The sequence below is a fragment of the Seriola aureovittata genome, chromosome 16 (assembly GCF_021018895.1).
Source record: "Seriola aureovittata isolate HTS-2021-v1 ecotype China chromosome 16, ASM2101889v1, whole genome shotgun sequence".
Taxonomy (NCBI): domain Eukaryota; kingdom Metazoa; phylum Chordata; class Actinopteri; order Carangiformes; family Carangidae; genus Seriola; species Seriola aureovittata.
Window position 1 is genome coordinate 2,232,262 of NC_079379.1, and position 25,826 is coordinate 2,258,087.

The window sequence follows — 25,826 nt, forward strand, 5'->3', positions numbered from 1 at the left end:
GTAAAGCGAGACATGCAAATTTTCGGTGCGAGACAAGAGGATATGTGAAGACACTCTGCGTCGACACTGTGCGACTCAGACTGATAAACCACCAGAGAAGGAAGTGATGCAGCACCTTTAATGTGAGAAGCTTCAAGGTTCCCCCCTAGAAAATTTCAACTACTTTTCTCAATTCTGCTCAGATCATTTATCACCATCTGTGAACCCGTCACCTCTGTAATATTGTTGATTTCTGCAACAACTGCGGTCTGTCTTCTGAATGTTTTCCCTTTATCTTATTTAGTTATTAGATTTTGTCCCATCTCTGTGTTGTATTGTCATATTGCTATTGTATCTGTCCAATAATTCTGAGACTGATCACCCAACGAAGAAAAACCTTATACAGACAGAAATAACAAATGGCAGCATATAGCTATAACACAATCCTTCTGTGATCACCATAGGAGCAAGCTGCAGACATCTGGGATGCACGTACACACACACACACACACACACACACACACACACACACACACACACACACACCAGTGAGTCAGTGTGTGGCACAATAAATCAAACATAACATTTGTAAACCATGTTGCAAGGAAACCTCTGTGTAAACAATAGAAATGAAAAGGAAAACAGCTTGTCGTACAGGAAGTTGTACAGGATGCTCGGCAGCTAGGCGCTCTGCTGGAAGGAGGTCTGTGTGTGAGGAGCATCCACTGGATATTCTTATTTCACTGCAGTAGAGACACATTCTTACCAGACAGCCATCATTTTATCGGCTGCTGAAAAACATGTTAAATGAAGCTTTGACTTCATTAAGGATGTATAAAGCCCTTTTCAGTGTCCTGAATCACTACAATTGGTTAATTTAAAAAGATTCATTCACTCTCATTCTGATTCCAGCAGTCTGAGCCACTATCATCTCGGCTCACGATCACTGCGTGGTACGTTCAGTAGTAGATCCAGAATGCAGCTGCTAGGATGCAGACTGGGACAAACGAACACGAGCACATCACCCCAGTCTTCAGGATGCAGTTTAAGACCCTGCTGATGACCTTTAAGGCTCCTAATGTAGAGCCCCCCTTCTGGTCCATGGTCATGTTCAAACTGAGTATCTGCTTCTTGTTGTTTTCCTGTGTTTGTTAGTATATTAATTTGTCTCTTCCCTGCTTTTCTTGTTTTTATGTACTTTGTTTTACTTGCTTTTATTTAATTCAACTGTCCTTTGTGCAGCATTTGTTCAGCTCAAGCTGTCCCTTAAATGAGCTCTAAAAATAAAGTTAAATAATAAGTAAAATAAAGCTCAAACACTCAGCGAGTCTCTACTCTCCTCTCACACGGGTCCGTCTAACATTTGAGGTTTGCGTTTATCAGCGAGCTCAGTCACGACAACGGGGGGAACTTGAAGGTGTGCGTTTGCTTTGTAAGTGTCTTGTGCCACATTAGCCGTTAGCTCGGAGGAAAGAACGGCATCCATGTGAGTGTATCCCTGAGAATGAATGACGTGAATCACTCGCTTATCTCTGCACGTCGGCTCACAGCTGACCGAGAGCTGCACTGACTAAACACGATCGTTTCAGGAAGTGATTCAGTTCGGTTTGTTCACCTAAAATAAAACAAACAAAATGTCCGTGAATGACGCTAAACTAAACTTTACCCACTGACTTAACTCAACCAGTGAGATTACTGCTTCCTACAGAGCAGCTCAAACTTTTAAAAAACTGTTCATACGACTATAAAATACAACCCTCTGCTGTGTCTCCGTCTTTTTTCCCTCCCTGCCTCTCTTCACTTCGGGAACCTCTCCAGAAGGGAAGCCTTCGCCGTCGACGTCAATCCACAGGAGGTAAACATGTTTTTCAGATCTCCTTCTCTCTCCGTTTCCCCTCGTCTGCTTTTCTCTCTCTCTGACTCACTCTCACATCATTTTTCACATCAATACAGAGATAGAAAAATTTCAATTGAGCAATTTGTTTTCTGTGCCCAGCTACCTGCTGCCAGGAAACTTCTCTAGAGCCACAAAAAAAAAAAAGAAAAAAGAAAGCTTTAAAAAGTTGAATGCATGGGATGCCTTTGTTTGAAAAGAGTGTAGCGGATAATTGATAACCACAGAATGTAATTGATAACCACAGAATGTTCCAGAGTTATAGGTCAACATCTGCACAACGCCTGCACCAACCCAATGAAAAACTTCAGTAGCAGTTACTCTCCAGCTCCTCTCCTACCAAATTTCAATGAGCACAGTACGGTTTCTGACTCCCTAGCCCACTATCTAAGTTAAACAAGCTAAAACCTCCCCAGAAACCACCCTGACCGTACAGACCGAGAGCCCAGAGCCCAGAGCCTCTCTCCAACTCTCACAACGCCCAACCTCCTCTCTCCTTTGGCGGCGTCCCAGCCGCGCAGAAGTCTTTACAATTCACATTTCGTTAGCAATGGTCTATACAAATCATTACTTTCTCAGAACAGACATAACACAGAGCAGTCAATGACACAGCGGTGGTGCGCTGCACAGAGTCATGGCGATCAAACAATATACAATACAGTTATTTGTCATGTTGGGTTTATAAAGGGAATCAAACAGCTCCTTGTGCTCCTTAATTGGGGCTGGGTGGAGTAAGACTTTGGTGCCCAGAGTGAAACAGCGGGGTGGCGTGTGCCCAAGCCCTCATAACGTACAGTAAATATAAACACATGCTCTCCCCACGCTGAAAGAGTTCCCTTGTCCTCTGACTGATGACTGAAACTTCTTCCTTCCTGGCCCCCCCACCCTGAAAACACGGTGGATTTGTTAAGTTGCATGCAAGCTGCTGCGGTGTGTGTGTCTGTGTTTGTGGAGGTGGAGGGTGGAGGGGGGGTGGGGGTGGGTGGAGGGGGGGTGATAAATGGTGGCAGATACCGCAAACTTCATCCATGCTACTTCGGTGGCGCCCATCACTGCGCAGCGTCATCTGGACGCTTTCATCAGGAAATCCGCCTCTGGACTTTCTTAAAGGGGCCTGAGATTTTTTTTTATGAATCATACACTGTAATTTATGAAAACATAATCCCTGCTGTTTAGGTGGCTGTAATTGATTTGTTTATGAAAACAGCCATTGTTCTCAGAAGTGTCAGAGGCAGCCAAAACCGCTGAAGTGGGCTTCAAGTGGAAATCATTGTTCTGTGAATGCAGCAAAAAAACCAAAGCCCACTGACCACATGCTCCACCAAAGAAAAGCACCCCCTCCCACCGAACATAACCACAGCTCAGAACTAACAAAGCTAACTGAGCTATCGCAGTCTAACGTTAAAAACAACCTAACTCCCTCCACTGTTGCTCCACTGCCATCTTGCTCTCATGGGCTTAAAGGAGGATGGTTATCTGTCATTTTCTACAGGTAAGTCCAAACGCCATCTGGCAGCCTCGCAGCACGATAATCCTCTCACGGTTCAGTTTTCAGGTCCTCCTACTTATGCAGCTGCTGCGGCCAACAGCAATTAGACTGAATCGCCCGCGGTGTTCCAGGGAGATGTGGAAACCTCTGCCTCTCGACCTGTTTGGAGCTCCGGCTCATCAGAGCACACGGGGACAGACAAGTAAGGGGGAGGGGTCAACTCAAATGCCGCCACAGATATCCACGGAGGGGTTCGATGGATCAGGGAAATGCTGTCACTGAGCTATTGACGATGATATAGACTGCAGCCGAGCAGGCAGCGCTCCAGTGCAGCTGACCAGATGTTAGAGTGCTGTTTTCATCAGGGGGTTTCTCCTCTGCAAGGATTTCCTTCAGGATCTCTCGCTCAAATTAAGCCATTATCAATCATGGTGGGGAAATACTGAGCAGAAAACCAAACTTTAATAAACACACTGAGGGGAAAGTAAAAAGGAAACTGAAAGGATGAGAGCAAATGAAACCGTAGACAACGTTGTACAGGACACGCGTTTTACAATGATCAAGAATCAACCTTCAAGTTCAGCTACTGTCAATCCACAGTCTCCTACAGGATGATCATAACTATAATCCAACGTGGTCCTCATTGACCTAAAATCATGTGTTTAACTTTGTTAACGTCCATATAATGTTTTTATATAATACAACACATATGATGAGTGGGGGGAGGGGGCGGGGCTAAATAAACCTGAAACCTTGTCAGAACAGAGAGAGAGAGTTAGCATTAGCACAACCACTAACACTGTGTCAGCCACTGCCAGTTACAAGCTAACAAACAACATAAACAAATAAAAGATGCTAACTGCGCTAACCGCTCTGATCCATCTGCTAGTCTCTGGTTCTGGTCTCAGACTCCTCATCTGAGTCTGGGTCTGACTGAGGCTCAAACATGTGGCTGAGTCTCTCTGATGTTTCCTCCTCTAACCATCTTGATACTCTCTGCTCTTTCACCTGTCCACCTGGAGCAAGCAGGTGGTGGGCGGGGCTCAAGGCCTGATCCAGGTTTCTCAACCAGGAAGTAAGAGGAGATGAGCTTCAGACCCAGTTTCTATGTGTGAAAACCATGTTCAACTAAATATTTTTGCAGAGTTTAAAACATGTCATGAGAGAAAGCTTTTTGTTTTTAAAGACCAAGGAGTTAAACCTGTACTTATAGACAATAACTGACACCTGAGACGTCCACCGACAGTAAACCGGAAAATAACAGAGGTGAATAAATGACAGCAGGGCCTGATTTCCCAAATGGAGCAACTGCACGACTTATCATAGGCAGCATCTTGTGGCCGCGGCAGATGAAAGTAAGGTGTGATTGAGTCGGGTCCAGATTACAGGCTGATGTCTGCAGCGCCGAGATCGCACAGTAATCTCTTATGGCTGATTGGCTACAGCTACAAGCGACAACTGAAGTGATGCTATCTTGGGTTTTTCTACCAAGGCGGCATCGAGGCAGGAAGCAGGAGGGGCCGGCGGGCGTGATCGAGCAAAGCCGACATGCAACTGTTTCTGTTTTCAGATGCTGTGACTCTGACTGAGGATCAGGTGACTGTGTGTGTTTGTGTGTGTGTGTGTGTGTGTGTGTGTGTGTGTGTGTGTGTGTGTGTGTGTGGGGAAACAGGGATTTCCTTCAGCGTGAGTCACGGGTAGCAACAACAACACACTCCGAAACATGAATACGACACAAAAACACATGTCACTGCCTCTTCCTCTCGAATTTTCTCTCACACACTCACACCAGTGTTTCATCACATTCTCATTTGCCAGCAGAGTGGAAACATCACTCAGACCGTCCGACACTAAAACACAAACCAAAACAAATGAAACTTTTAGTTTGTTGGCAGCATCTTCAGGCAGGGTGACCCATCCTGTCTGTAATTGCAGGGGAAACTCTGACACACACACACACACACACACACACACACACACACACATACACACTTGTAAGCACAGGATACATGCAAACACACACACTCTTGGGAATATCTGCATCTGTCAATGGCCACATGTTGTGTGAAGGTTATTTTGTGAGAGCGCTTAATTGGAAAATTTGCAGGAAAATTGTTCATTGGTAAAAAATTAAATGCTTAAGCTCTTTATGGCAACAGAATCCACCACTGTGGATTTATGAGCTTGATTGTTAAAGTGTTTCACAGAGCTCTGCTTGGAATTAGTAAAAAAACAATAAAAACATATTAAATTTCCAAATTCTATCAGTTCTGCAGCAGGATGAGAAAACAGATCTGAGCTGCATGATTTTTAAAATAATGCAAATTAGTAGTTTTGCCTCTTGTATATTTCTTAGTTTATTACACTGTGTCTTATAATACCAATGACACCTTTTCACCCCTGAGATTAATGACGTCTACTGTATCTATTTACCCGTCTATTTATACAGAGAGCAGCTGTAAAGACGACCCATGACGATCCACAGGGAGCCCACAGCTCTCAGTTAATGAACAGAGAGCTGGTGGCACAGAGGCAGCTTGGATAGAGAGGTGGAAGGATGGAGGGAAGTAAAAGGAGGGAGGGGGCGGGAGTGCGGGGGGGGGGGGGGGGCAGTGTTGTGGAAGCCTGGCTTAAGGGTTGTTTCCATGGTAGGATTGCCCAGGAATCTGATGCTGGTGCCAGACGCGGGGAAACCCTCATCAAAAACAAGGGAGCACACCCATCAACACCGGTCCAGAGCTGCACATGGTCCTAAACACCGTCAGGTTCAGATCTGTTGCTGACCCAAACTCTCCTGACCTTTCATGAAGCTCTATGTTTTCCTTTCTCCAAAACAAGTGGAATAATTCACTCTCACGTCTCTCAGATCTGAGATTTAGTCGATTAAATGTTTCTTAGAGGTAGAAATAATCCCATTGGTTGGGTTAAACCTCGGGGGGAGGGGTTAAAACCTGCATCTATTGTGGCTGAGTCACGCAGTATTTATGAAAAAGACAAGTATAAGTTATAGTTTGATACAAAACTCTTAACTTACAGTTCGCTTACAAGCTTTATCCTGTAAGATTCAGTCCACACAGAAAAAACTAATCAATTAATGATTCCTTATGTCATTCACCACCTAAAGTTCATTAATATATATATATATATATCTCTATATATGCTTGGTAAAACTACCAAAAAGTAGTTTTACATTACATTGAAATATTTACACACTAAAATAGCAAGTTAACTCCAGTTGCCATTTTTAAGTTGGAACAACTTGTGAAGTAAATATAACTAAATTTGAAGTAAACTAAACAAGTTGATTTAAAGTCAACGGGACTTAAAACTAATAGTTATATTTACTTCGTTTTTTAAGGCAATCGGTTTCTTAGATTTTTTTAAGTAAGATCAACTTGTCACATTTTACAGTGCTAAATGAAAATGGCACAAAACTATTCTAAATAATCATGTTTGGCTCTGAGAGCTCGACTGCAACTCAAGAAAACACATGCAACACGTGCAAACAGACAAAACGCTGTTGCATGTATTTGCAGCGTGTTTGTGTATTTGTTGTAATTGTGAGTATTGGCAGCACATGCGGAGTCAAGCTGATGAAGATGTTTTTGTGTGAAGTTGTTTGTCTTTGGTCTGTTTGCATGTGTTATCTTAAGCTGCAGTGTGTTGGGTCTCTGGGGCCACCGTACTTAAGCCTATCTGGTTAAGATAGCGAGTCTACAGATCCTCCAAGTTTTAGAGCATTAGAAGAACAGAGAACACAGGAATAGAGGATGTTATTGTTTTATTTTAGTTTGAGCTGGAGCTCCATGTGCAGAGCTTTAATTCAGCCCGTGGTGTTTTTTTCTGTCGGAAGAGATCAGCGTTAATCAAAGAGGTCAGGGCGAGGGGAACAAGGCCTGCACTCACACAATCACTTCCTGTTTTGATAAACAATCTCACTCCTCCATTGTGCGTTGCTGGAGCGGGGGGGTGGGGGGGGTGAGGGGGTGCTGCCTGTGTGCCCCGGCAGCCTTGAATTCTTCCTTTCACAGGTGGAACAATGAAAAAGGCTTCCCTCTCTTTATGAATGAGTCACCGCAGCTGATAGGATCACACGTGTTTACAGTGCTCGCCCTCGGCCTCACGTTGCTTCGCTAAAGCTAATCAAGGAAATTACTGTTTGTAAACGTCCTTGTATCAACATCTGTGAGGAGCAGCCCCCCCCCCCCCCCCCCCCCCAAAAAAAAAAGAAAAACCAAAACAGCTTCAAGTTAGAATAAGAGAGAAACAAACACTGAGGCATGGCACACACACACAACTGTGCATGCATCCACACCACGTGCACAGCCAACACACACGCACGCACGCACGCACACACACACACATACACACACATACACACAACACACACACACAACACATGCTGCATTTGTGATCCATTCCTCTGCTGAACAGGCAATGGAAACTTCTGCAAATGTAAATCTGCTGGGTTAAAAATACAGCGCATTAATGTGCACCACATGTGGCACTCTGGCAGGACGGAGGATATTTTGACGGCGGGGGGAGAGGAGGGAGGGAGCAGTCTTGGGGTTTCTCCAACAACAGAGAGAGGGACACACATAGACACACACACACACACACACACATATATACACAAAGCTGCACTATTACTCCAAATCTCCTCCTCTTTTACCTTGAGCCTTTTCCACGAACACCACCTTGGAGTCGTGCTGGAAGTTGTGTCCATCGAGGAGCATCCTCTCCCCTCCGGGGGCGGGACAAGTCTCCAAGCTCTGCTTATCCACCAGCGGCAGCTCCTGGGCCGATCTCTGGGCTGTGGGAGGGAGAAGAGAAACCGGACTCATCGCTCGGCTAATACACACCCACTCCCCATGCAGACCTGAGCATCCAGGCCGAGGCTGAATCACTACCTAGACAGCTTTCGCAGAGCCGTCGGCACAGCTGTAAACCTCTGCCTCCTCATGTTAGAGTTATGGGAGAGGCTTCACGTTGTGTTTATTTGTGTTTTCCTCAAATCAGGGTGGAAGTTTTGTCTCAAATATTTGGTTTTAGCAAATCTTTCTCCTCCCTGTCTCTCTTCCCTTTTGGCCTGCTCCTCTCATTCCTCACTCACTCTCAGTTTTTCTGAAATGATCTATTATTGCTGTGACATATTTGCAAACTCTTTCTGTCTTGGCTGGGTCTCTCTTGTGAAAGATATCTGTAATTTCATCGCGATTGACCGGGACACATAAACAGAGGTTCAATAAAACCTGAATATTTCTCTCATGTGAGGACCATCTTCTTGTAATTCGATGCTGCTGCATTCTGATTCTGAACAAACTCTAATTCTCCGTCTTTGGAAACCATCAATCTTTCCCATATCTCTGTGTTGCTCTGCCTCTGTCTGTCGTTCTGGGTCTCGCTCACACACAGTGAATTTTGGTCAAAAACAATTGCTTTGTGGCAGTTGTTCAGAAACTAACAATGGTCTATTTCAAGGGGCTGAGATCATGGTTTAACTACTGTCTTTCATTTACCTCATAAGACTTAATCTCTATGGCAGCTCTCAGTGCCAGAACCACATGAAGTGGGTGATCTGCCTGAGTTTATCCCGGTCCAGTGGAAGGTCAGCTCCAGTGCAGTGCACAGAGTCAATGGAGTTTATCGAGCAAGGACTAAATGGCCTTTACACAGACTAATACTATCAAGTTAAAATCTAGCTGCACAAGGTCCACAACAGCTGTAGTTATAGAGCTGAAGCAAATCATTCTCATCTCTGTCCATAAACAAAGGCTGAATCAAGGGCAATTCAACGATGACCTGGATGACTGGGAATCTTCACAGACATCTATACATAAATTTAAAGCTTATTTTGTGCTTAATAAATTGTTAAAGTGATATCTTGGGACTGTTTGTCACAAAATGCGGCAGTGTTTATTTTGAATCATAAAAAACTGCGAAGAGCAGCACATTTTTTCACATTTGAGAGCCAGGAACCAGCTGCGGTTTTGGTGGTTTTATTTGAAAAACGAATTGATTGTCAAAGTTCCTGCCCAATCGATAGATCTTGTTTGTCTTTTGATCTTTTGAAAAGGAGCAACTTCTCCCTACAACAACTCAGCTGAAAAGGAAAAGCTGTCTCGTATTTTACAAGGAAAAAGAGTAGGAGTCTACTGCTACGCTAGCGGTTCTGTGAAGCTGTAGGTTTACAGTTGGCACAGTGGCGGCGGTTTTACATGTTAATGGCAAGGAGGTATAATGTTCACCATATCTGCCATCTTACTGTAGCATGTTTACATGCTAACGTTTATTAACCCTCTGGAATCGTCTTCCTCTGAACATAAAAAATGTCACCTCAGTCGACAGTTTTAAGAAGCTGCTAAAAGCTCACCTGTTTCAGATGCACTTTATGTAATATGTGTTTGCCCTCTGCGTAACTTTTATTGTTTCTATTATTTTTCTTTTATTGTTTTTATATTATCTCATGTTTTTTATGTATTTCTTGAATGTTTTCACTGTTTTTACTTCCTAGTGTGCTCTATAATTAAAGTGTTATGTACTCAATTAGCACCAAACACAAACTTAGTTCAGGCTGATGTGAATGTCATTAGTTAAGAAAGTGTTGGTCGAAAAACAACCAAAAACCAAAAATGGATGATGGCACTATAGTAAAAGTCAGGAGATCATCAGCGTCGTTAGGATTCTTCTTCTGGGGAATATGAATTTCATAGCAATCCATCAATCAGAGAGGTTCCCACCTCCATGTTGGGAGTCAGCAATTTAAGCACTTTTTATGAGGCATTCTGTGACTGAGGAGTTTAGGCTTGATCAGATGTACTCACAGCACTCGATGGGATTGGATGCCACTTGCAGGGACACCGTTCGGCCTGTGGCCTGGTTGACGTGAATTCTGAAAACCATCCGCACTCGTGTGTTCTTGCGTCCGATGTCCGTCTCCCCCTTCCTCAGCTCGATGTCTGAGTTACGCAGCTTCAGGATCCCGGCGCAGTCGATTCTATCACCAGAGGAACCAGATGAAGTGTATGAGTCACATTATCACGAGCGTTCATGACACATATATACGCTCTCACTGTTAATCAGGCGGGGATTTATACGACACTGCGGCTAAATCAAGAGCGATTTTCTCTCTGGACTCCATCAACACAGTCCTGAAGGAGGCTGCAGTCATGTCAGGAGGAGATTAACACCAGCACCCCCATCAGAACCTCCACACCTCAGTGCATCTTCTCTCGGGCAGAATTCAAACTGGGAAGGTTCATTACATCATGAATATCTTTGTTATGATCCATAAGAGATGGTTCCTAAAATACTCTCCCCCTTCAACAAATCTTACAACCCAGGTAATAATTTTTTACAGTGTCAAAGTCTTCATCGGACACTTAATAAATGCCCCCCCCCCCCCTTCCACACCCCTCTCTGTCTGCACTGCTCTCATGTTAACTTTTTAATGCTTAAATACCTCGAGCCTCTCCAAACACTTTCTGGCTTTTCCATCTCCGTGCTACTTGATGCCACATTCCTCAAAGCCTAGTTAATGTCAACTTTTACACACATTTGAACACTCCCTAACATTCTTCCCGCCAGACACCAGGGTCTGCTCCGCTGGCGAAGTAATCAGGTGTTGATGCTAAGGACCCCAGCTGTTCAGCTCTCCGCCTACGCACACGGGCTGAGTGCAAAACCACAAACTGAGGCGTCCGTGCAGCGCCTGAGAAAAGGTTTTAAGAGAGAGGGTGATACCAGAGAGAGGGGCAGTGCTATCACTGAATTTATCAACAGCTAATTGGAGTCATACCAAGTCAAATGTGGCTTCAACTGATGTTGATTAATGATTTAATTTAAGACGTGTCCCCCTAAATCATCATGAGTAACTACTTCAGAAATATAATAACGCCTGTATTCTATACCACATAATACAACATCTATATGTCACAGTGGAGTGCACGTCAAAACTTATAAATCTTCCACAAATCCCCGGTCTAAACTTAAGCACTGTGAGGCGTGTCCTCTGTGAGAAAAGAGAAACAGTATCCCGAGGTGAAGCAGTTGTATAAGGGGGAGCTTATGTGTTACATCCATTAAAAGGCAGAGAAAGTGCTGATGCAAGCAGGCGGCTGCTGCCTGCAGCTCACACACAAACCCCAGGTCCCTGTTAGCAGCTTTGAGCTTCCCCAGTAATCTGATCTCTGAGGCTTATAAAATGGGAAAGCCACTCGTCTGAGCACAGAGGGCAACGCTTTCAAAACCCAAACACTGCAGGAGGCGGCCGCGCTCACAGACATACTGCGGGGTCCAGAACTAAAGTGGTCTCAGATTTTTGGACGCGATTACACACGGACACATCAGACAAGTAAACTTCATATCTCCAGATTATTATCTTTTTTTAGTACAGCGGCAGTCTGACAGGACCTGAGAGGGTTTCATTCAAGGGGTGTGAACTTTCCCCTCTGGGAAGAAACTCTTAAATTTGAGTTTAGATGTTTTCAGATGATATCTGTGATGTACGTGTAGCTGGTGTTTACTGGCTGTAACAGACGTACTGTAGCTCACCAGATGTTCATGTAGTCATATGAAGAGCCACAGTTATTTTTAAAACTGTTGGGGTTAGTTCAAATCAAGTCTTGAGTTTTTTGAAACCCTTAAGGACAAGGCAAGACACATTTATTTGTATAGCACATTATCATACACAGAGCTCATTCAATGTGCTTAACAGAAATAAAGAAGCATAGAACTAGAAGTAAAGCACAATGACAAAACAGTATAAAAACAGATATTAGATAATATCTCAGTTTGTCTGAGCCACAAATTCTGTGTAAATAGTGATTTCTACATGATACATGATAATCATGATACAGACTTGACTTGAGCTGAAATATTAAATATTCAAGTCTCAAGTTTTGACCTGGTAAAATCACAGAAAAAAAACATCAGACTGATCTAACATATTTATCTATGAGGCTGTGGTTTGAGTTGGACTTTTAGCTAATGTTAGCATTAGCCGCTGCTCAGCATCAAACTTCATTCCTGCTGTCTCCACAGGTGGAAAGCAACCCTTTTGTTTTGCTTCTATTTATACACTTCTTTTATTGTGCTGAAGTTAGCATGCTAACTAGCTAGCCCTGGTTGGCACATCTCGTCACTTTCCGATCCTGAGTCACTGTAGCGTCCAGTCTGCCCTGAGGAAGTAGCTGCTCAAAGGACATATTATAACCTTGTGTATTGTAAATTCAACAATGGTTGAAGCTCTCTGCAAACAACAATCACCACCACCTGCTCCCTGCTCTCATGAAATCATGTTCAGTGGCAGAGAAAACTTACAAATAGCCTCTATAACTTGACCCGGACTTGAGATTTCACTTAGAGTCAAGGGTTCAACAAAAGTTAACTTGTTTCAAATGAGTTGAGACTTGATGTGGACTTTGAATGTCATTTTTTAACCAGATTTAGCCAATGAAGTTAAAGTCCAGGTCTCAAGTCATTTAGGAAAAGTCCATGTCAATTCTTGAATGAATAAAAACAAATGTTAAATTACTTGAAACTTGACTTGGTCCCAAAAAATAAAACACTTTAAACTAGATTAGATCAGTTTCAACCTACAAACATCATCAGATCACTCCTCTCCGCCTCAGATACTCACATGGCCCTCATGTTGTTCTCTGGCAGCAGCGGGATCTCCAGCACCTTGGTGTTGTTGTGCAGAGCCTCGTGGCTCGGGGTGGACACTGTCTTCCCGGTGATGCGGTGGACCTGGTAGAAGGCGTGGGGCCTGAGCAGCCGGTCGTCAGCCGTGCCGATGAACAGCTGCAGGGTGAGAGGCTCGCTCTCCATGTAGCCGTGGAGCTACGAGAGAGAAAAGACGCAGTTGTGGTTTAGCCCTGAGACAGCATCCACTTGCACTCTATCAAAAACAAACGCAGGTCTTTCAGAGGTCACGATCTCAGCGTGACGGTTTTCAAACAAAGTACCCATTTAGGATCTTGTAATCACCCCCTCCATCTTCTTTAATTTACTACCAGTGACTTGCATACACTTCCTCCATCAGTTCATCTGAGGCCTGCCAAGATGTTGATCCTACAGTAGCTGGATCTCAGGGGCAGCTGCTGCCAGAGAGCAGTAAAACCACCTACGGCGAGCGGCGCTGTGATTTGCGAGCCTCGTGCTCGCCTTGTGACAAGACTGAGCTAGTGTTTCAGAGAAGTCAAGGTCATGTCAGTCCCGCTGTGCCCGGGCCAATCCGGGTCAAGAAAAACTCTCAGCGGTGACCCAGCTCTGATTATTATCAGTAAAATGATCCTGAGATGGAGAAGGTACAGAAGTGCTGCTCGCTGTAGCCGCCGGGTTCGACCCGGAGCTGCTAAACTACTCCCAGACCTCCATAGGTGTTGCTTGACAGGAGGCCTCCTGCCAGTATGACCTCAACCACCCAGACTGCAGAGTGCAGGCATGAAGCCCAAAGCCGCAGCTGAAATATGAGAGCAGCAGCTACTACTGACACACTGTGTGCGAGGTATGTATGTTATCCATACGGTGTGACGAGGGAGGAACTGGAGCAGAATACTAGGCATTTTCAAGTCAAAACAATTGAAAAAAGCACAGGAAGACAATAAGATAAAAGAGGCCCTGATGTAGGAATATACCAAATATAATGTAGAGATTAGATGGACAAATTGTACATATTTAAGTTTTTTTTTTTTTGAGAGGTTAGAGCTGCGATCTATAATTTCCTTCTGTTTAAACTACAGCAAAGATGGAGGAGCATCTTACAGTTTAAATCTGAACCAAAATCTATGTTTTTACTGCACATATAATATTTGATCACATTGTCAACCAGAAAAGTTTGCAGTGTTGCGGAAGCATTTTCATTTTCAAAAAAACTATATACGTGTCAGTTTTCACTGCACGCCAGTAAAGATTGACACAATAATGATACATTAAATTAGAAAAAAAAAAGTTAATGTTCAGCTTTGAATTTCAAGTTATTGCCTTTTCCCTAAATCCTTCCCTTGATCATTCAATAAACCACAAAATGGACTTGGTCCTGTTTGACTCAACGGTCGAAAATCTTTCCATCCTTTTCAATAATGTTGCGGCACTTCAAACGCCTCCAATTATCAGCTCCGAATTAGACTGTTGGTCAGTCAGGGTCAAGCATTACGACTGTTTTCTCTGTGCAGAGTTAATATTCAAATATATTAAATAATAACTGCAAAACAACATGAGAAACAGTATTTCATCTCCAGCCTTAGCACACCTTTAAAGGACCAATGTGTAGGATTTAGGAGCATCTATTGGCAGAAATCCATCAGTCTACAATCACCTGAAATAAAGAATCGTTGTGTTTTCATTGGCTAAGAATGAGCACTTCATATCTACATGAGGAGTGGGTTCTCTTTGATGTTGCACCACAATGTTTCAACAGTAGCCCAGAATCCAAAGCTGGGTCCACAGAAGAGGGGCGAGGGGAGGGGTATTGAGTTGGTTGCAATCAGCAACCAACAAGATTTAGCAGATGCTAGTAAATCCTGCAGACTGGTCCTTTAAAGAACTGAAGAGTAAAAACTGAGTAGATCCCCAGACCCTGTTGTGTAGTAGAGGGGACACTGAACCTGGTCTTATCCTGAGCCTCTGGATGAGAGAGTCAGTTGAAACAATCAGAGGGGAAATGTTGAAATGAAGGCGAAAGAGTTTTCACTTACATAAGAAGAGCACTGGGGGCGAGGAGCACCCACAACGAGAGCGAAAGGCTCCGACCGAGAGGCACAACATGTGATTTGGAGGAGGATCCCTGTCAGGGTTAAGTGCCTGCAACAGCCCTGTATATTTGTGTAAGGAAATGGGTCGCTGCCAAGCAATGCTGTTTATTTGGGCAGCAGAAAAGGAGCGCGATGAAGTGAGGAAGCCCCACTCACAACTTTAGGTGGTTACTTTAAAGTTATGATTACAGACAGATTTCTGATTATCAGCTTTAAAGTCTCGACAAATAGAAATCATCAGATTCAATCATGTCATCTGACTGTGCTTTCAGCTGATTTGACAAAGAACGCATTTGTAGAAACATTCGTAGTTCCTGTCAACATCACCATCCATCACTTGAAGACATAAAATTATCTAAGAAGGAATCTTATAATCAAGAAACCTTCCCTTTTCCTTTTCGTTTTTCCGCTCTGTGATCTGAATGATATGTTTTGCTAAGCAGCTGCAGCAGACAACAGTTATGATTTGGTGTTGTAATTAAATCACTGTGATACCACTTCATGTAAACCCTGCGCTCCTCCACCCTGGCAGTTTGACATTGGCAATGCAGCCACCCCTCCCTAGTTCATATTATCACCCACAAGAGGAATGCCGAGACTCCAGCTGCTCAAGGCACCGAAGAGGAGGAGAGAGGGATGAGGAATGGACTGAGGCTGGCGCTCTGTTCCTATACTGCTCTAACAGGATGATCACACACACTCACACACATATGGACCCGTTTCAGTTTTATCAGGAGTGTGGAAGCCCGGTGTGACCTGCGATTCATCCTGTCACGCTTTTTGTTTCACATGATCTTTATTAATTACACTTTGTTTGAAATCTAAATTTGATCACAAGGATCGAGGCCGAGAAAAGACACATGACGCAGAAATAACAACGTTTAAATCTGACTTCAAACAGAGAGAAACGAAGACCTCACAGACATGAATAGGGGTATTTCCTCTCCACCAAAGTACAGCATGAAACCCTGAGCATTAACTGCGGTGAGGACTGCACACAGCACTTCAGAGGGGCATACTTCAGTCTGCTGCTGGCGTAAGGGCGGGTGTGGTTGAGGCAGGCAGCAGCGATGGCATTGAAAAAGAACAGAAAACAGCCAGCTTAGCTGTGCTGGAGAAAAAAAGCGCACCACATAGAACAGGGCCGTCCAGAATAAACTCTGTAAAGTCTGGGCAGGGTTTGAGTCAGAGGAGCGACGGGACGAGCCGCAGAGGCTTCGTCAGCCAGCGTCCACAGCGCTGCTGTGTGCACCATGTAATCAGGAAGTCGCAGAGATGGGGCTGCCTTGTCTGAGGCTCCCTCCAACATCTCCATCAGAGGCTGCCAGAAACGTGTGTGGTTTTAGCTGCTGCCGCCTCCGCAGGACGCAGCGCAGCGATGATGTCAGCCGAGCACACGGGAACTTTCCTAAACAAAGGGAAGTCTGTGTGGTTGGGGTGGTAGCTGGCGGAAAAGCAGGGGGAGGTTTGAATTTAGGTTTAAAGAGAACACACACTCTCTATTTCAGATGGGGTGAACCCAGATCCCTGTCATTAAATCATTAGCACCTTCTCATGGACAAACACATGCATCGTGCACAGATGTGCAGCAGCGACACGCTGGATGGGACTAAATGTTTTTTTTTTATTTTATTTCATTCCACTGCTGCATATAAATATAATATTTCTGCTTCCTTTTTCTGCTTTTTTATGATCGACAAAACACATGAGGAGACGACTCTATTAAACTGAACCTTTTAGCACTTGGTTGGAGAAACAAGCGTCATTCTGAGGAGAGAAACTATAGCTATATCCACATTTCATATATACTGACAGTATGCAGAATTCTCTGTCATAGTACACAGTTTTTACAGTTAGTATACAGGAAATCGGGTTACTATTTGCCAATTAAAAGGTTTGTCCAAACACTTAATAACAATTTTTTAGTTCCCCAGACTGTCTCATCACCATTCGCAACTCACTTTCTCCAGCTGTGAGCAGCTCCTCCTCCTCATCCAAGCGTTTTAGCCTGTAAACTGACTCATATCTAAAATGATCAGCTGATTTTATCCGAATTAAAATGTCAGCCGATAAGCAACAAGAAACTGCCGTACAGAAAGACCCACCGCAAAACCGTCTGCAGGCATCCTATTGGTGGACCTTGAGCGGCAACTGAAATTCCCTTAACCAGAAATCCGAGTCCACCGGACAAGCAGTGAGGTAGACAGGCAAACCAGCTGAGCATTTCATGACTAAAGCATCAACGTTTCAGCAAATAATCTACATACCCCAAAGTTTTATTTCAGACATACAGGGCAGAGGAAGAGGAGCAGTTCAAAGAACCAAAAGACATTATGTAGCTAGCTAGCACATTAGCAAACATTCTAGTCAGAAACTAGCATGCTAGTTTGCCCTGAACCACACTCTTTCCTCCAGGTGGCTCTCTGCACATGTTGGTGACATGATGGTTTTCTCTGAGAAACAGCCAGCAGTCCTGAAAGAATTCAGTCCTGAGAAGTTTGTTGTGCATAAAAAAAGCAGCAAGTTCTCGGCCATGACACTTGACCACAACTGCCCTGAGCTGCCAGCCGCCTTTCCAGACACCTCACTGAGCTGGTACTCATGTTTTACAGAGATTACAGCAGTTTTGTGCAATCTATGTGTAATAGGAGCATAAAAATAAAACCCAATTGATGTTTAGGCCTGTGAAAAAGTGAAGAAAAATGAAATTTGACAGCCTGAAATTTGGTCATACTCTGCCCTGTCCCAGAGGTCAAATCTGAAAATCTGAAAATACTTCATGTTTTATAGAAACACTGGACAAACTTTCATGCTTTAGTCATAAAATGCACTCTAGCATTTAATATGCAAGCTTATCTGCTGCACTAGTGGTTCTGTTAGCACTAACAATACCTTGGGAAGAGGCTTTTGAAAGGAACCATGTACCAGGGACTGGTCAGTAACAAGCCGGATGGAGAGGTCGGATGCAGCGGTTTTGCAGCCCAATCGCCCAGAGCCATCAGGTCGTGGGCAATCGAGGGAGTGAGGAAGAGTAAAGCCATCTGTGGCTCAAAAGACGAGAACCACGGGGAGAAAAGTAGCTTACCTCCCATCTGGACAAGCTTGATCAGCCTGAGCTGGGTCACCTGGAGGAAGGTGTGCAATGACTCCAGGAACAGCACTCAAGTCCACAAGCATCAGCCAATGAACTTGCACAGCTAATTATACTGTATGTGTGCAGTAATATAGAAACTGTTTGTCCACCAGAGGGCACTGACAGTTTAACTTTTCAAGATGTCACTTCAGTTCTCTACATATTTTAGTCACAATTATTTAATTATCTAATTTAAGGGATTCTTGTCAAAAATGTTTACGATACAAAACAAATATCGGACACACCGCCATCAACTCGGTCACAATACTGATTTATCGTAACCGTATTCTGTTATTTACTATTGATCAAATATCAATATTTGTATTGGCCACAAAAATCCAGTATCAGTTATTTTTACCACTTTCTCCATGTGGACACACTGTTTAAAGTTAGTATGCAGTATGGAATTGTGATACAGCTTATGTTTGTCCTTAAAATGGCTGCTTAGCTATGTTAGCGTTCTCTATTCATACTTAAGAGCTACGTTAGCTAACTGCTAACAACTCATTTTAAAATTTGATCACACCTGAAGGTAAAAACAAAAACTCTGCCTCCATATGTGACGAATGTCTGGAGAACTTGTATTGATGAAAGGTCAGAAGGTGTTAATTAAAGTTCACTGTGCCCGACTCCTGGTTCAAACCCTTTATTTACTCAGAGACTGAGGTCAGCGGTGAGGAGGACTGGTTGGGGAGCAGATGGGTTTATAACCAAAACATATCTGCAGTTATCCACATTTTTTTTCTTGAGACTCGACCACCAGAGCTACTGTGGTTAGAGCTCATGACTCAGCTCTTACTGGCCGTGCTACATCACTCTGTAACTGTCTGCGCTGCATTCGAGAACGCAATGGAAAAGTTTGACTCACCCTCGTCTGGACAGGAACTGACTGAGCGGACCACTCTGTCTAATAGCAGACCTTTGGTATTCCATTCAGAAATGTGACATCTTTGAATAACAGAACAGCCAGGTCATCAAACACATGTCGCCCCAATCTGCTTTAATGCATGAGGTAGAAAACAGGAGAGGCGGGGTGCTGCAGGGTAAAGGGGGGCGGGAGGGTAAATGGGCCTCATGGCTGCAGCTTGTGTTGGTCTAATCATCACAGGAAACTGGGCAGTCTAGTTTTGTGGTTCCCAACATGGGGTTCAGGTCCCTGAGGAGGTTGGGAGATAATAAAAGTAAAAACTAGTTTTTTTCTGCCTCAGCGCCGACGACAGTCAGAGCCGCCATATTGTTTTCAGGATGTCCATCCATCCGTCTCATTCTTTTGGACACGATATCTCAGTGACACCTTGACCGAACTTTTTCAAATTTGGCACAAACATTCACTAGGACTCAAGGATAAGATTATTTGATTTTGGTGGCTAAAGGTCAAAGGTCAAAGGTCAAGGTCGTGGTGACCTCACAAAATATGGTTTTAGCCTTGTAAACGCAATATCTCGAGAACTCATCAAAGTAATCCTTTCAAATTTGGCACAACGGTTCACTAAAGGACTCGAACTGATTAGACTTTGGCGGTCAAAGGTAAAGGTCAGTGTGGTCAGCCATTACTCTAAGATTTGAAACAGCAATTATGACAAAATGTTGCACAAATGCTTCATATTTTATATGACTCTGGATAAACAGGGGTGTAACCTGAAACATGTCTGAGTGGAGGAGGCAAGTATTCAAGTTTTTTTAAGGATTTTAGTTTTTTTCTTGAAAATATTCATGACACGATCCAAGAAGAGAAAATCAGTGTTTAGTTCAAGTGTTCACAATTTAATCTGCAGCCTGTGAAAAGGTGTCTCAGGAAGACACTGATTTGTTTAAAGTCAGTAGCAGACCTGGATGACTGGGTGTCCTCCTGCCAGGGCCTTCACCGCCCCCCTGCTGCCCTCTGTCTCGTAGTGGGCTCGGTGGTGGGACTTGGGCTGCACCTCGATCTGCAGGCTGTACGGCCCAGAGCTGGATGGAAGCTGCCAGTCCAGAGCCGGCAGGGATGGGCTGTCGGGGGGGGGGGGGGGGGGGGGGCAAAAACATGTCCAACATGTCAACTCAACAAGGAGGGAGGAGAGCTTATTTTAGATGCACTTATCAAGGTAGAATGTGCAGAATGTGAAAATGTGAAACGCCAGACACGGCGATAAAGTTGTTATGAAATAGCAAATATGCTTAAACTCAAATCTTGTTAGTAAATATACAATATGTGTCACATGCAGATTAATATGTATGCACTGAGAACTTCTAAAAAATACTTTAAGCATTTTTAGTTTTATGCTTCAATAATCTAGAGAGATGTAAAGAAAAGCTTCAGTCCGAACACATATTGTTCGGCTTGCTTACCTCACATATTGCTTTGGCTTGGACCAAGAGTACGGGTGCTGCGGCACGTCCAGAAACCCGCCGCAGTAACCTTCCTTCTTTAGCGACAGGCGGTTGGATGGGTGCTCGTCCTCACAGAGCTGCCCTGGACTCAGCTCCTCGCCCCCCGGCTCCACCTTTAGGCTGACCGTGGGGATGTGCTCCAGGCTGGTTTTCCGGGCCTTCATGGGGATTCCCTCAGCGAGGTCGGCCACTCCGTCTGTGGTAAGGGCATTAATGGCTGCCAGGATGGCTGAGTTGGTGTACTGGTTGGTGTTTGGGAGCCAGGACTCCTCTGTGATGCTGAGGCGTGGCGAGGTCTGCGGGGAAGGTCCGGGGGAGTGGTTGGGCGAGTAGGGGTAGTGCTTGTGTGGCGCCCCGCTGCCGTTGAAGCTGTACTTCCTCTTTGCACCACAAGGGGAGTTGGGCCTGGAGCCACGCTGACCCATCCAGGTGTCATCTGTTATACTGGTGCGCGGAGAGGTGGAGGGGGAGTGGCGAGGGGATCCGCCAGAGGCACAGCCGTCACCTGGCAGGGCGAGGGTGGAGCCTTTGGGGGACACAGAGGGAGACTGCCAGGGGGAGTTCTGGGGGGAGTTGTCGTAGTTGTAGGAGAAGCCTGACTCGTAAGAGGAGGCGTCAGAGTGGCAGCTGCGAGATGAGATGCTGCTGGCCGGACTCAGGCAGCTGGGGTCACGGTAACTGTCGGCACTGGGGAGGGTCAGTGTCACCACGGAGTTGACTCTCTTGGTGACGGGAAGGCTGCTCTCCTCCACCTCATCCTCAGGAAACTGACCGTAGGCCGTGATCTCGATACGAGGGCTCTCCAGGGTCGGGGCCCCGTTTGGGCGGGTGCTCGAAGACGAGTAGTAGCCGGCCCCCGTCATGTCATCCTGGGTGTCGTAACTGTGAGGCTCGCTGACGGAGACAGATATGGTGGGGCTGGACTGGAGGCTGTGGTACTGGGAGGGGATACACGGGTTGCCCAGAGGGAGGGAGAGACTGACATTTGGCGTGTAGCCATATGCATCTGGAAGGCAAACAGATTGAGTTTGTTACCACGATAATCAAACACACTCTTTACTTAGAAGGAGGCAGTTGCCAAGTGGAGTCTTGTGAGAGCTGTTGCCTATAATGGCAAAAGAACAGCGAGCCTCCTGCATTTGGCCTCAGCTGCTTCTCACTGCACAAAGTCTGCAAGTTAAACCTTAACGCCTCATCTGACAGGGGTTCCCTGAACACACCGCGGCCAGAGGCACACAGCGTCTCTGCGTGGCTCAAACTTTACAAAGTAAATTAGGTGGGAGACACGAAGAAAGGAGCCAAAAATAACTCCAGTCTAAAAATAACCAAAGGCAAAAACCAGGTGGGTTTTTTTCCACTTCTCGTTGCCACTTCTTCATTTCTGCCACTTAATGCCCATAAACTACAACATGATGAAAACACACGCCGCCGCTTTTGTTGGCCGGTTTCAAAAATAAACACAGGAGGGACTTGATTCGTTTATTTGCATGCTGTAAAGGTGCACGCTGTACTCAGCAAGGGGGGGGGGCTGAAGGTCTCATGCCAACGCTCCCGATGGCTCATGAAATTCTGCCCGTCTGTGGGTGAAGAGCTGAGGTCACAGGCGCGGGAGGGGGGTGGGGGGCATGGGAACAGGAGTTGTGGTTCTATGTGACCACAGTGGAGCTCAGTGATACGGATGGAGACGACAGACAGATGCAGTCACCAGCTCCTGTCTGCTGTGAATTAAAGAGAATTAGGGGCCCCGACCATAAAGAGCATGACGTCAGTGCTGCACCACATGACTCCTGCTAATAAAAGAAAATGATGCTCAGGTTTAATGTGACACAGTAGCACTGAATGTTTGTTTTCTGCTGTGAATTAGCTGAGATCTTCACAGGTAGCCTGAGGGGAGGGGAGGGGGGCGGGGGGGGGGGGCGTGCTCTCACTCACAATGTTACCCACAATGCCATGTCAGTCATTAGCACACGTTCAATTCTGACTATTTTGGGACACACTTTTCAGTCATGAGAGGCCACGCCCACCTCGCCCTGATCAGCAGGGAGGGGCGCGCGCTATATCTCCACTACTGCTTTTTTAATAATAACACTAACTGCAACACTCCATACAGGCATTCAGCAGGGTGGCGGGTTTGGGAGCGGGGGGGGGGTCAGCTAAGACCCTAATACAGTTTAACACAACTCTTCAATGTGTCGCATCCGACTGCAGAAAGTCAGACACTGATGAGAAGTTCAATAACCGCCACGTTAATAGTGGCGCTGTCTCTGTGATGAAGAGTCAGAGAATAAAAGTCAAACTCACCCTCTTCAGCTGATTTCATCTTCGTCTTCAGGCAGAGAGAAACGTCTGAGATCAAACTGTGAGAGCAGCTGCAGATGGGAGCGACTCTTTATCCATATAGCGGAGTTTAGATATTTCTATATTTATAATCCTCCAGCTGTTGCTCAGGATCCTCTGTCTCTGAACCACCGCGAAACAAACCAGGATGACAAATATATATGTAAGAAAAAACTTAGTTGAAAAACAGCTGCTTCGATTTCAAACAGGAGAAAATCCAAAAGGAAAACGTCAAATCGAGTCGCGTGTGAAATATTAAAACATGTGGAGTAAAGTCATGGCTGATGCAGAAGAAGCTGCTGTCGCCGCCGTGCTGAGGTGTCTGACTCCGGGTCTGTGTGTCGGGGGATCCTGGCGGTGCTGGGTCGCTGTGACGCACTGCTCCGGCGCACACCGGACCTCTGCGCTTTTAAACCCGGGGATCACCTCGGCGGCGGCGGCGGCGCACCGCCCCCCCCCCCCCCTTTCCCCCTCCCCCCTCCAAACTCTGACGCATCTGCGCGCGTACCGACCACCAGATGGGGTCCAATGGAGATCCTCTCTTCTACACTGGGGTTTCCAGAGGAGAAGAAGGCTAATTAGCGGAGCTGGCAGTGAAGCCTGGAGGATGAGTAAAGTGGAGTGATTGGGGGGGAAACAACATCCTACAGAGGTGCTGCTGAAGTCTGTCCAGCAGAGAACATCCTGCCGAGTAGAGACTGTGGATGACGGTGCATGAGACTCCAGGATCTGATAGTCCTTCTTTGGAATCACAAATAATCATCTTATCAACAGGAAACAAAACAACAAATACATTTTTGAACCTTATTATATTAGTTCTACACCATATTTGTTTTTTTGAATTAATTGGGGGAGGTGCACACAGTACTTACTTCAAACCCTCTGAGGTCTAAGGGCATTTTCTCGATTTCTACATTATTTCTTAAATTCACCATTGATACTTGCATATAACATAATACCCAAGTGTTTTACATCATAATGCTCAAAACAATCTCAGTTCTTTCTATAATGAGGTGCCTTGTTGTCGTGGAGCAAAGAGATAATTTGGCCCAAAAGCTGAAGAATTGAAACCTGGTTTCTGAAATTCTTCAAATCTCTTGTGAAAACAAACTTTTACTGATGTGGATGGATTGTTGTGGTGCTTGAAACCAGTTTACAAAAGTTTTAGGTTCATAAAAACAGCACAACCTGTGAGTAAAATAGTAGATAAATACCTAACATGAAATTTTGTATAATCGCTGAGTCGTAATGTCGTCTTCTCACTCTTAAACAAAATGTTAGTGTGAATCATGTACGATCTCATAGGGGAAAGTGGAGAGTCTAGAGATTCTAACACGATTCAAACCGTAGCTCTATGCTTTATTATGACAGAGATATCAACAGAAACATCCATCGACCTCAGAGGGTTCATGATTGGCTGTGTTGTTTCCATGCAGGTAGGCAGAGAAGACATGTCTGATCTGTGTTGACAGGAAGGGTCACTACCTGCATTGTTGGTCCTTGTTGGAAGCATTTTGGAGGGAAAACAGTTGTTTGAATTTTTGCTTCAATAGAAGTTGTTTTCATATTTTTGTTTGTTGTGTGGGGGAGAGATTGGTTCTTGGTCCCAATGTTTTGCAGTGTTGTATTGTAGTGTAGGAGGGTTTCATCATTTTGGAAATGAGTTCCCCTTTGGGTTCCTTTGACTTTTTTGTTTCCGTAGTGCTGCAGTAAACCTGGTTGGAGCTGCTGCTCAGGATCACGGCTGTAGTTCAGGGAGTCGCCAAATACTGGTCGTTTTCCTGCACTATCAGGAGTTGGTGCATAAGGAGCCGCCATTGAACTGCATGACGACCAGGGTTGAGTTTCTGGTTTGGGATTGTAACTCAAACATGATCAATGACTGACTTAATGGGCATGAGCAGCATTAATCTGCACTTTCCACCCACTTTATCTACAATATCTGTTCCCCTGGCATCATGTACAAAGCAGTCATCAGCGCGCTGCTGTAAGACACTGCATGCACATGGAATCTCCTAAATCAAGATTTATGTGCAGACAAATCCTCACAAGCATTTTACATTAAACTGCTGCCACTTCACCCTGAAGGAGCTATTCATCAGCCGGTTACAGCGGGCGGATGTGAATGTTCAGTTAGAGGCTGCCGGGTCGTCAGGTTGCAGCTGGAGCAGCAGCAGATACAAGGACAGGTGAGCTGAGACGTGCCAGAACACAGAGCTGAAGCCCTGATCCAGGAGACATGTGTAAAACATAAAACTTCCTTCACATCTTGTATAAGCGTCTCACGGGGTTTTGAAGTTATTGCAAAGGCAAATAATTCCCTTTCCACTTCTTCCTGACAGACTGCACGTCTGCGGGGCACAAAACACATAATTATCCATACTTGCGTAGAAGCACTATATAAAAATCACGTCCTATACCCAGTCATTTGACACGCCGAACTGAGAATCTTCATAGAGTTTTCCGTAGGCCGCTCTCTGCGGTCGCTGTATACTTATTCGGCTTCTCTCTCGTCAGCGCCGGGCTGCTGCTATCTTTGGCAGGTCTGGACCTTTCAGCAGCTGGCAGCCGGCCCGCGCTCTCTGTGATGACAATAGTCACATGGTGACTTGTGAAGAGGCTTGTCCATCCCTGGAGGTGGGAATCCACTTCACAGCACTGCAGAATCTTATCATCTGGCCCTAGTTGGTGTGAACCTTAGTGGTGTCACGCCACTGCCACTCTCAGCTAGGGGGCATTTAAATCTTCATTTAAAGGTCATTTACTATGGAAGCCTATAGGGGACTATATTCAAATGATACTGTAATTCCACAATAGCATTTCAAATTTCCACATATGTATGTGTCATTTGGATAAAAATGAAACTGA

At 45.0% G+C, this 25,826-nt stretch overlaps 1 protein-coding gene across 1 annotated transcript in view; it reads right to left on the bottom strand.

The window, feature by feature from the left end:
• The window catches only part of nfatc1 (nuclear factor of activated T cells 1), a 47,699-nt gene extending 24,319 nt beyond the window's left edge, over positions 1-23,380 (bottom strand). The window contains exons 1-6 of the mRNA XM_056399999.1: positions 22,923-23,380; positions 20,580-21,627; positions 20,081-20,240; positions 13,003-13,205; positions 10,187-10,359; positions 8,035-8,175 (exon numbers count right to left, since the gene is read on the bottom strand). Of these exons, the coding sequence (XP_056255974.1) occupies positions 8,035-8,175; positions 10,187-10,359; positions 13,003-13,205; positions 20,081-20,240; positions 20,580-21,627; positions 22,923-22,941 (1,744 nt within the window). The 5' untranslated portion in view covers positions 22,942-23,380. The remainder of the gene's footprint in view (positions 1-8,034; positions 8,176-10,186; positions 10,360-13,002; positions 13,206-20,080; positions 20,241-20,579; positions 21,628-22,922) is intronic.
• Positions 23,381-25,826: the final 2,446 nt, after the last annotated feature.